The sequence below is a fragment of the Melozone crissalis genome, unplaced genomic scaffold (assembly GCF_028551555.1).
Source record: "Melozone crissalis strain CALT ecotype California unplaced genomic scaffold, PUWL_Pcris_2 ptg000081l_1, whole genome shotgun sequence".
NCBI classification, from domain to species: Eukaryota; Metazoa; Chordata; class Aves; order Passeriformes; family Passerellidae; genus Melozone; species Melozone crissalis.
In genome coordinates this window covers 8,740,195-8,752,553 of record NW_026535858.1, presented here as the reverse complement: position 1 = coordinate 8,752,553, position 12,359 = coordinate 8,740,195, and the positions used below count along the sequence as shown (strand labels likewise).

At 39.7% G+C, this 12,359-nt stretch overlaps 1 protein-coding gene across 2 annotated transcripts in view; it reads right to left on the bottom strand.

The window, feature by feature from the left end:
* KIF16B (kinesin family member 16B) overlaps nucleotides 1–10,675 on the bottom strand; it is a 137,359-nt gene extending 126,684 nt beyond the window's left edge. For both annotated transcript variants that reach the window (XM_054290179.1, XM_054290180.1), the window contains exon 1: nucleotides 10,602–10,675. In XM_054290179.1, coding sequence (XP_054146154.1) covers nucleotides 10,602–10,648 — 47 coding nt within the window. In that variant the 5' untranslated portion in view covers nucleotides 10,649–10,675. The remainder of the gene's footprint in view (nucleotides 1–10,601) is intronic.
* Nucleotides 10,676–12,359: the final 1,684 nt, after the last annotated feature.

Sequence of the window (12,359 nt, the reverse complement as noted above, 5' to 3'; positions counted from 1 at the left end):
TCAGTAAATAACCCTGGCTTTGTACTCATGGCCTCTGCAAAACTGAGTACCTTGCTCTTCAATCAGCTGCTCTCACCAATAACACCTGCCTTTCAGACACTCAGACTTCTAAGAGTCTTTCAAGTCCTAAGGCTCAGTTAGGTTAGAAGAGTTGAGTGCTAATCCCATTTATTTCATAACTACTCCTAATTTCAAATAAACAAAGCCTGAAAAACAAACAGACTCACTTTTCTCTTACTTCAATTCCTCAGGAAAGCTGCAATTCAGAGAGACTTATTCACCTTTTTTCCTTCTGGTCTCAGGGAATTCTCAACAAGAAGCAGGAGTTAAAGGTATTTTCTTGTTCATCGTTTCAGTGATATAACATGCATACATAACCTGGCAATGTGTTTGATAATACTAAAATAAAGGACTTGGAAAACACTATTCTAAAACCAGGCTGTTAAATTCAAAATGCTTAAGACCAGAAAGTTTTGGGGATTGCAAACTGTATATGAGGCCAGTCTAAATACACTGCCCCACGTGTGTCCATGCTACCACTGTGCTCCAGCCCCACTGGCATTGGAAAGTCTTTGTTCTTTAACTCTATGGAGGGAGACAAACTAAACAAGGTAATGATTGTGACAAATCCACAGGCTTGCAAAACTTCTGAAGTGTTTGCATTAAAGCACTAAAGAGGACAGAAGAATAAGCACATGTAAGCAGAGGCTCTAAGTGGGCTTCCTGACCTCTGGTGGTTTATGGAAAATGAACTGTCACTCCCAGCTATTCACTCTTCACTTACTGGGAGTCCAGTGCTTGGCTGAAACTCCTTGGAGCTTCTTCTGCAGGACAAGTCTATAGGAGATATTTTTGCCTGGCATCCAGGAGAAATGATGAGGAGGACTCCATTTTATCAGAAGGCTAAATAATTAATTTATTATACTATATTATTCTATATTGTATTACATCTATATTACATTACATCTAAACTGAATCTGCCAAGCACCCAACTGCACAACCCCTTGCCACTGTCAGTGACAGTCCCAACACACACACACCTGGATTCAATTGGTCAGTGAATCAAAACACTCACATCAAAATCCAACAGCCAATTCCCTTCAGGTAAATAATCTTCCACAATGCATTCCACTTGTGAACAACACAGGAGCAGTAAATGAGATAAGAACTGGTTTTTCTTTCTCTGAGGTTCAGAGAATATGAATCCCAGAAATATTCTTGGGAAGTTGTGCCTTGCTTTTCTCTGTGAAGAGAAATGTGGCTACACAAGTCCACTCCAGTTCTGCTGCTCACCAACACATGGACAAAGCTCTGCACTTGGGGACTCTCCCTCCTGATCCATCTTCTTTGCTACATGAAAAGAGCAAGATCCAATTTTAAAGGCTGCATACCTCACTTATCCTCACTTCTGTGTATAAAGCTGTGCAACAACCACTGAAGAGGAGGTGTGAGATAGAATGGCAAGCACAGGAGCTGCTTAACAGTCAGCCAGGTCTAGTCTTACCTTCCCATTGAAGCAAGAATTCCTCTAATGACTTTCTTAAAAGGTATTAGCTCTATCCAACTGCCTGAGCCTCAGGAGATTCTGACACAACCTGCACTATCTCACCAGCAGTAATTCCTTAGATACTGTTTAAGCTGATCCATTATTAGCTTCATTCCATTACTCCAGAGATATTTAGAAGGAGCCATAACTAAGTATTTAATTTCTCTTTTCAGCATTTAAGCCCTGAAAATACATTTAGAGTTGCATCTCCTAACCTATCCTGGTAGTTATAACACAGAGTATACAGGTAGCTTGATATTCTTTGAATCAAGGACTCCCATCATTTTTGTTGATCTTTTCCAATTTAATTCAGATAATGAGGTTCCAGAAACAGGATTTTAGGAGATATTTCCTTGCTGGGGGAAGCACCAACCACAGCTTCAGTGCTTGGCTCTGTATTTGCAAACAAGGATTACCCTGAGAGTGCAGCACACTCCTAAGTTCAGATCCATTGCTTCTAAGCAGAAAACCTTCAAAAATTAACCACTGAGAGAAAGAGCATAGAAAGAAGAGGAAAACAAGTCACTAACATTTAAAGACCATGTACTGCAGCACAGGTGAGAAACTGTAGAGAAACTAACACCAGAGAGTGCTGGCATCCTCTAGTGCTAAGCCTGGAACTTTCAGCTCCCTAAGTTTCTCTAACCCCTAAGTTTCAGCTCCCTTGAGCACTGCTGACATTTGTGGAAAAGCCTAAGGAGAGTCCAACAAGTTTCTCTAGAATATCCTGACCTATGGCATCCAAATTCCCAGTCACCTCTTATCCCTGCTGATGGCTTCTCTATTTGACTTAACTTCTCATTTTAGCAAAGGACACTCTCCTCAGACCCTGCTCCTTAACCCAGCTGTCCAGTACTGTGTTTTATCACCCCTCACCAAACACATGGTTACACCATCTTCAATTTATGCCCTTCAGAACAGCATCTGTTCTGTTTTACAGCTGCAATGTTCTCCTTAAAATCCTGAGTAAAATAACTTGGGTGCTTTTTTCCTGACCTCCCAATTGCTTTTTCCATTCCTACTTAAACAGGCCTAAACTATTTAGATACCACTATTTACCACTCTTACACAAAAAAAAAAAAACACCTTAAAATGTATTGATGGTAAGATTTCGGACAGCTCTTATTTTTATATATGACAACCAACACTTTTCTGTGAGGTCACTAGGCTTTGATTTTTTGGTGTTTTTTTTTAATTTTCTAGTCCTTCAAGTAAATGCTCTGCTGTGAGCAAGTTGCTGCTTCTACTCCAGTTGTTTCAAGAGCAGGTTCTCCAGCTTTTCCTCATTTTTAATGGTCTGTCTACAGCCTTATAACCCAGCTTACCACATCTCTTTCTCAAATATATGATCTGTCTAGATACCATTTAAAGGACCCTCACAATATACAGGATCTATGATTCCTGGCACACACAATTGCATCTTCATTCCAGAACTACAGACAGCAACAACAGCAGCCAAGCTACCATCTGAGACTTTTATAATCCTTGAGAGCATTTTTACCTAATCACAAATGTTTATGTCATAATTTATTGCTGATATCTGTTCTCAAACAACACATTCTCACCACATCTGACATCAAGTACCACCAAAACCAGGGGGTAACAGTCCCTGCAGAACAGGCACATCTGCACGTCCTGCTCACCTCTCTTTACTCTCAAGTTTTACATCTTGAACATGTGGCCACACAAAAATCATGTCATTTCACCTACAGGGTAAGACACAGGTCAGATTCCCCACTGGGTAACTCACAGCTGAACAAGCACCAGGCAGGGATTATTAAGGAGAGATGATGTGGACATTGTCAGGCTGATGTTCACTCCTCTGCTCCTCCCTGCAGTAGGGGACCTATCCTAGAAGGTTCATGACCATACTGTAGAATAAAATTCTTCCTACAGTTCATTCCTTTTGAAGAGGTGAAAGATAGAAAGTGAAAACATTTCTTGATGCATCTTACAAAACTAAGAATACTTTTTCTTTCAGACTTCAAACCAAGTTTACATGATCCAAGAGCTTGGATCAGTCTACACCATTATGCACTGATCCAGTGCCAACAACAGCAGCAGCACACTGATGAAGGGACTTACATGTACATAATATGCACAGCTTAATTTGTATTATATAATACACAATAATTTATATTATATATACACAATAAGCTTAATTTCAGGGAGAGAAAAGTTTCTGCTCTGAAAAAAAGGAAAAATCTGCCACAGGTTATGAAATATGTTCAAGGTTCTGAACACAAAATGAGGCAAGGTAAAAAAGCCACATTCAGAACAGTTAGTTCATCTTGCCAACTCAGCATCAAAGTAAATTTTTACTGGATTCAAACTCAACCACATAAAAAGGCAGAGGCAAGACAGATATACATTCACCCCAGGCACACCAGAGCCTCACCCTATGCTTAAGGATCTTTCAGCTCCTTTCCATAGTAGAGGAATTGTACATGATTATGAATCAAGCACCATTATTAAAATGGAAGTTCAAACAGTTACCACAGGAAATAGCAAACAGCTTGCTGATAAAAGGCTTATCCTCATTGGTACAGTAGTTCAGAAAGTGACAGTACTGCAACACTTGGCCATATCTAAGCTGTGAGTTCTGTTATCTGAGATCACTCTGGACACCTCTACAGAGCAACAACCAGCAGTGAGTGTCTAGCTATCTCTTCAGAGACAGATAAGGTATTTAGCTATGAGTGTCTTTCCTTCTAATCACTCCATCATTTCTCATTTCACCTGTGATACATTAATGTTATACACATTTTGTCAAAACATTCCCTCTTTATAAGCTTATGAAAATTAAAAATGTACACGGTGTCTTGAAAATGAAAAATATACAGTAACTCATACTTAAAAACTTCTAATTTGAAAGACCAATTCATACCCTCTTCCCTGCATTGATAATCTTATAATACACTTTCCATGCATGTTTTTTGTTTCTCTTCTCAATTCTAAAAAGCATGGCTATTTAATTATAAATTTCATACTCCCAGTAAGTTCCTACCTAAACTACTTGTAAACATTTAGAATGGAAACAAAGAATTCAGCTGGATCTTCCCTGTTTACCTGTTTATTTCTTTTTCCTGCTACAAAAACACTCCAGTCACAAGTTCCTTGTGAAACAAAACATCTTTTTTTATATCTCTCTGTCTTTTGCAATGCTCTATTAATGGCTCATTGCTTGAGCCATTGAAAACTCTGCTGTTGATACTACAGCCTGGATTGTGCAAGCAGATAGTTTTAAAGATAAAATATTGGTTGTAGATTTCCCAAGGTACTCTGCATGCAGAAGAGTTGCTCAGACTTACAGGTGTAACCCAGCAGTTATCCAAGAGGGCCAACCTCACATCTAATCAATAATCACACAGACTGCATTTGTGGATTAAAGTATCAGATTTTAACCCAAACAAATCCCAGAGTCCCTCAAAAGCTGTCTCTATGCAATAGAACATACTTCCTCTGTCTCCCCACTACCAAACAGAAAACCTTTTAATCCTCATGCTATAATTATGAATGGCTGCATAACCACATGGAGCACTACAGTGTCTGACAGGTACTCCTGCCATTGGTCACTTCTGGAGTGTGTACATGCAGGGGAAAAAAACCTGATCACTTAAACATGAAATCAAATTAGAATTTCTATTTCATTATACTGGCAGTGAGAAGAGAGCTTTAAAAAAGTCTAGGAAACTCATTTAAATGAGCATCTAAAAATGCTGAGAGCACTGGGTAAGCACAGAGAAAAACTTATCACAGTGCAGACCCATCTTCTGATGTCAGCTGCACCTTTGCAGGTAAGGACAGCACATGACCCCCATTTAGTTTGTTCACCCAGTTAAGCACAACAATTAGTTTATGCAAATACAAAAAACAGAGGAAAGAGGGTAAAATTCTGAAAAAGCTTACATCCCTCAATCACTTCATGGGTTAAAAGTCAAACAGAACAGAGCTATCAGGTGTAAGAATATATAATAATAATTGAGAGCCATAAGAATTTAGCGGCAGTATTTAGAAGAATCAAGTTAACATATTCTTTACTAAGTATCAAAACAGCTCTTCTTATTTGGCATATTTTAGATGGTTTTATTTAACTGACTGTCTTGGGGTAATTCATAATGATAATATGTTATCATTTTATTTAAAAAGTCCCATACCTTCTCAGTGATTTCTCGTAGGCATCTCCTCACAGCACTGACTCCTTCTTCACAACACAGCCAACAAATGGCAGCTCCCCTCACAGCACAGCCAACAAACTCCAACTCCCCTCACCCAGCTCACCCACTCTTTTGCAGCACTCATCATTATTGGACACAGCTGTGCCCTGTTAAGGGCAGGGCTGTTCCTAATCTTTGGTGATTGGTACAGCTGCAACGCCTCAGGTGTGAGATTACCTTCTGCACTATCTGTATTTTCTTACCTTCTACCCCTCCACAATAATATGCCCTGTAACCATCTGAGGAGCATACACTGCTCCAATAAATAAATATACCGCAGTGGGTGGTGCATTTATTTATTTACTGGAGGAGTGTATGCTTCTATACATATATCTACATTCATCCATCTGTGCCTGGGTCTTTAGGACCCTGGAGCCAGGAATCTCAGTGGGGTGGGGGGGCATAGGAAGTTGGGATTGGGAGTTTTAGGAAGTTGGTGTTGGGGGTTTTAGGAAGTTGGCTTTTGGAGCGAGCATTTTTTAAAGCTGCCCACCCAGATTCACGCCTCTGCAAAGCCCAGTGTTTGCTTCACACGTGGTTCGATTTTTGCTCAAGCTAAAGCTTTATTTTTCTTCTTTTCTGAAGTAGTGTGTTAAATATAGTTTTAGGTAATAACAAAATGTTAAAATAGAAACTATGCTATGTAAGATACTTTTTTTCTAAAGAAAGGACTTGCACTGAGATAGCAGCCACAGGATGTTGTATTCATATTGTTGTTATCATATTTCTAGAGTCCCATACCTTCTGGGTGGTTTTCTCACATGCAGCTCTTCACAGCAGGGCTGTTCCTGCTTCTTCATTAGGGCTCCTCCAAGGCTCTCCCTGAGCAGCCAGCCCACCCCCTTTTATCCCAGTTATCTTCATCAGCCACAGCTGCTGCCCAATTAAGAATATCACAGCTGCAGCCCATTTAGAACAACTAGGATTGGGGCAAGGCCACTTATACAATACATAGATTTTACTACAACAGGACACCTAAATCCTTCAGAGAAAGAGAATTTATTGCTCCATTATCAGGAGAAATGAACTTCTTCCTGCCTCACTCAGGCAGATGATGCTGTCAGGATTCAGAGGAAGAAGCTGACACTGACCAGACAGAATCCTGTGTTTGAATGGAATTTATGCATCATGTATGAGGTGTATGAATGTGCAACAGGCTGTTGCTTTTAAGGGTTAATCCTCTGTCAACGTGTGTCCTTTCACAGGCTTATTTTGCCCAGAAAAAGGTACCCAGACTGTCCATAACTCTTTGTTTTTATTGTCTCATATTGTCTTAATTCAAATTGTCCAAATTTTAATTACTCTAATTGTATTACTATTTTTATAACCATTTTATTACTATTAAACTTTTAAAATTTTAAAAACAAGTGATTGGCATTTTTCACATTCCAGTGGGGTGGTGAGCTCTAGCAGTTTGATATCTAGCAGTTGTTTACTTTTTTTCCTATCTGTTGGCAGCCTGTTTGTAAATAAACCATGGTTTTTTAAGTATTCATTTCTTATTGGTGGATAGAGATTATTGGAATCATAAAGGAGATAACTCATTCCAGCATCTTCTTTAAATTGTCTCAAACCAAGACACTGATAAAAGTATAATAGTGGCTTCCTGGAACACTAATTGAATTCTAGTTTACATAAAGATGAAACATGACACAAAATGGAAGCAAGAAAATACTACTCTCTCTCTCTCTTTTTTAAACAGATGAACAGATGAAAATAAAGCAGTGCATTTATTTGAACTGTGCAGATGCTATGCATAATAAAAAATAGAGAGCCAGAATTAGGTGAGGCCTATCAGAATCCCAGATATGACACTATGCAGAAGACAGTGACTAGTAACCAGTCACTCACAGTCATCTGTTCAGTATGTGAGCAAAAGTGCCTCAAAGCTAATTACATTTCTCAACAATCCCATCTGAGGAATGTTTCTAGTAACTGTGTTGGAAAATGAACCTTAGAAGTGATGCTGTCCAAATCCATTACCTTGCCAAAGCAGAATATACCAAGCACCCAAGCTCACCCCCCTTCTATCCAATGACAAAAACCAAGACTTCAGCCAGCTGAAGGTTTTTTGCTGCCTTTACAGAAACTTACAGCTACAAGCACAGACTTAAGGGCTGTCATGGCAATTCAGTGTTGAATGAGGGAAAATAAGTGATAGATGGAGACTCACCAAGTAACTTTCTAAGCTCATACTACAACTGGTTTCAAAGCAGTAACTGTAAAGCCATTAGACATACTTTCATTACATTAGGCAGAGATAGAACCAAAATATTTCAGTATAACACAATTTGGGATGTTACTGCAAGAATGGTTAAGGACTTAAATGGTTAAGGACTTGACAGGTCAAGTCAGAGAAAATGAAGACTAAAAGTAAATCAAAGCAAAAAGGTTTGTTAGCTAAGCAATAGAACAGTAAATAATCCTTAAACAACCCTCTCCCCATCAGGTTTCATTCCAAAATCCTTGTTCATGGCTTAGCACACAATTAGCAGTGCTGTGACCCCACACAGTGCAACTGCTCCTTAGTGCAAGAGTCTTCCTATAACCATTCATCAACTGGGCCTTCTCTAATTAAAAATGACTCATAAAATGAGCTGCACTGTATTATTAAACTTCAAACAAACCAAAGCATATTTAACTAAATTAACTCCATACAGTGTCATGGTAAGGATTTTGAAATGTGGTGCTGGAGAAGGAACACCTGGCTGTGAAGATCCTTTGAATAGGAGGAAAGGCCTTTCCTCTGTAAAATTCTCCAGGGATCCAAAAGGCAAAGGGAGCAGAGCTGAGAGAAGACACTCTTGCCAAGGTGCCCCTGCCTTGGCAGGGGGCTGCACTAGATATCTCCAGAGGCCACTTCCAATTCTAACAATTCTGAGAAACCACTGAGAAAAACATGATTACTGCTTCTGGCTTGCAGTTGAGCATGGCTGCCTTTCCTACTGCAAAGAACAGCTACTGCATCCTCTCAGGCCTAGGATTAGGGTTTTACAAAACCCAGCCTAAGTGCAGCAGTGACTGACAGAGGGGAACAGCAGTGACTCCAGGGCTGGGTCCCACACCAAACACCAACTGTGCCTCTATAAAAAATCAACACTTAAAAGCAACATCCCAGGGCACTGAATCCAGCTTCCTTATAATGTTTCATAAACATCTAACAGCATCCCATAAACCCCAAGGTTTTAGCAGCCTAAACTGGTGAGTTCTTCACAGTTTGCATGGTCAACACCAGTTTTCAGAGCAAGCTGCCTGTTGCCACAGAGCTGTGACAAAAACCATTTTCTCAGCTTGCCCCTTGCACCACACCCAGCTCTGTCTGCCCTGCTCTCAGGTTTGCCCTTTTCCATTGTGTCACAAAGCATTTCCATCATTTTCTTGGTATGCTCAGATCCAATCCCATCCAAGTTATCCTCCTACATGCAACACAGTCACCATGTCCACAGCCTTTGTGTGATATTCCTTTACCAACCACAACACTTACAAATTTACACTCACAGGTCTGTGTTTCCACTGCCTATCACAATCACCATCCCTCTCCTCTGCCATGTGCTTTCCATTCCTGTGTCATTTTTGTCTCTCAGCAGATCACAGGTGCACTCCTCCTGCAAAACTTCTCCATGTTACCAAAACATTGCACATGACAAGTCTTATTAATACCCTGAAGACCTATGCTAACTGTTGTCAGAGACTCTTGAAGGAAAAGTGGAGTGTAAATAAATATAGAATAATTTTTAAATTTTTTAAGAACCACATGGTTATTCCTGAGGGAGAGGGCAGGGGGAAGCAAAAGGGTGTCACAAAATTATTCACCAACCCAGACCTCCAACCACCTAAATTATTCAAAACCAACCTGCAATATTTTCCCTTTCCTAACTTCATCAGCTCTGTTCTCATAAAATTTGTCTTTCCCCCTCTCTAAACAACAAGATATGGAGCAGCTTTCAGAATGTGACAAATTGTGTGCTTTAAACACCTGAATCACATCCAGTGAGAGGAACAGCAGGAGCCTGATGGGCTGCCTGGGCTTTAAACCACTTTTCTTTTGAACTGGCTACACAAACTCAGAACAAGGGAAGAGGAAGAGCACTGGCAGTAGAATCAGACAGTTTTCCACGTATTATTCCTAAATTAAACCATTAACTCTGTCATGCATACTATGCACATATTTCATGAAAGGAAACGGTGTTTATTTCCCAGGCACATCTCAGGAAGGGGATGATAAGCTCCTGTCCATACAGTAAATGCAGCAGACTGCCTGGCTTTTATATATATAGATATATAGATATAGATATATGTACATATATAGATATGTATATATATAGATAGATATACATATTTTGAGCATAAGCTGATAACCTTTAACCACGATGACTCCAAATTAACTAGACAACAATCTCTCTCTCTCAAGCAGGTAGAAAAGGCTGCTGTTGCCAGATAAGTTAGGTTTCTTTCACATTTTAGAAGCCTGACTATACATCCTTGGCAGGTCCCTCCTCTCAGAGTTTTCTATCTTCACCAGAGTAACTTTTCCGTCACTACAGAAGGACCAGAGCAATGCAGAAGGACCACAGCAACTTCCCAGGCAAGGACCCGCTGCTCTCCGCTCCACCGGGAGCCACTTCCCAACCGCCCGGCGAGGAGAAGAGCTCCAGCAGCCGCTCCTGCCGGGCAGAACGGCTCAGCCGAGCTCCGGGAGCCCCCGAATTCCCGGCAGAGCCCCCGAACTCCCGGCACAGCTCCGCCCCCGGTACGGCTGTCAGCGCCGGGACACGGAGCCGGGACACGGTGTTCACCCCTCGTCAGCGACACCGGCTCCGCGGCGGCCCCACACTCACCTGCGGTTCATTGGCCGCACTCGCACGGCCACCTTGACGGAGGCCATGGCTCATCCCGGCCGGCCCGCGCCGTCCCTCGGCACCGCCCGCCCGCCGCCACCGAGCGAGGCCGCCCCCAGCCTAGGCCCGGTCGCTATGGCGACCGCCAGCTTGCCCCGGCGCGCCGGACGGCGGCCGCGCAGGGACAAAACGCCCCGCGCCGTTGGTGCGCCCGGCCGCGCTGGGGCGGGGAAGGAGGAGGAGGAAGAGGAGGAGGAGCTTTGAGAGGAGGGGCAGAAATAGGAACTGAGGGTGGGTGTATGGGAATTTCTCCATAGGACTACCCACCGCGGTATATTTATTTATTGGAGGAGTGTATGCTTCTATACATGCATATATATGTATGTATGTATGTATGCATGTATGTATGTATGTATGAACGTGTGTGTATATATATATGCGCATATATATATATACACACACGTTCATACATATACATACATATAGTCATATCTATGCACATATATATCATATATACACATATGTATACATACATACATATATAGCCATATATATATCTATGTATATTATATATACACATATATAGATACATATACATAGACACATACATACATATATGTGTGTGTGTGTGTGTGTATATATATATATATATGTATAGTCATATATATATATGCACATATATATATCACAGATTCAATTAGTTTGAAAAAGACCTCTGAGATCATCGAGTCCAACCTTTGTCTAAACACCATGGTGTCAGCTAGACCAGGGCATGTCCAATCTTTCCTTAAACACTTCCAGGGACAGTGATTCCCCTGTCTAATCATCCCTTCTGTGAAGAAACTTCCTGAAGTCCAACATGAGCCTCCCCTGGTGTGGCTTAAGACCCTAAAGGGGTGAACCCTCACCTGGCTACAATCTCGTGGGTTATATATGGAAACCACTTGGTTATATATGCACATATGCATTTACATACACACATATATACATATATGTACATATATATATATACATTTACAGCCCTCTGTATGTATATTTTTATATATATGTATATTTTAATATATATGTATATTTATATATATTTTTAAAATTTAATTTCTATTTATATATATAACTCCCCATTATACACAGAAATAATTTTATATACAGTGTTATATATATAAATAAAATATTTTTTATTTATATATAAATATAGATATATATTTTATATATTTATAAAATATATATTTATATTTATATAAATTGTATGTTTTATATATTTATATCTATAAATAAATATATAAAATATTTATATATTTTTATATAAATATTTTTATTTTTATATATAAATATGAATTATTTATATATAAATAAAATATATATATTGATGTTATATATATAACATAGAGAGCATATATATTATAATATATAATATAAAATATTATAGATATTTTATATAATGTATATATATTTAATATAGAGAACATATATATTATATAAAATATCTATATATATATATTATATGTACCTCTATCTATAGATGGGGAAGATAGCTATATATTTCTATTTATCTCTGTATCTATCTGTCATTTACGTCTATATGTATCTATATGTTTCTGCATATATCATGGAATTACTAGGATTGGAAGGGACCTCTGAAGAACACCCAGTTCAACCACCCCATCAAGGCTCACAGATTAACAACCTGACCTGGGAAAAGGAGGAGAGCAGGAAAGGGCAAGTGAGAGACAGAAAGACCCCATTCTTACAGTCCAGAGG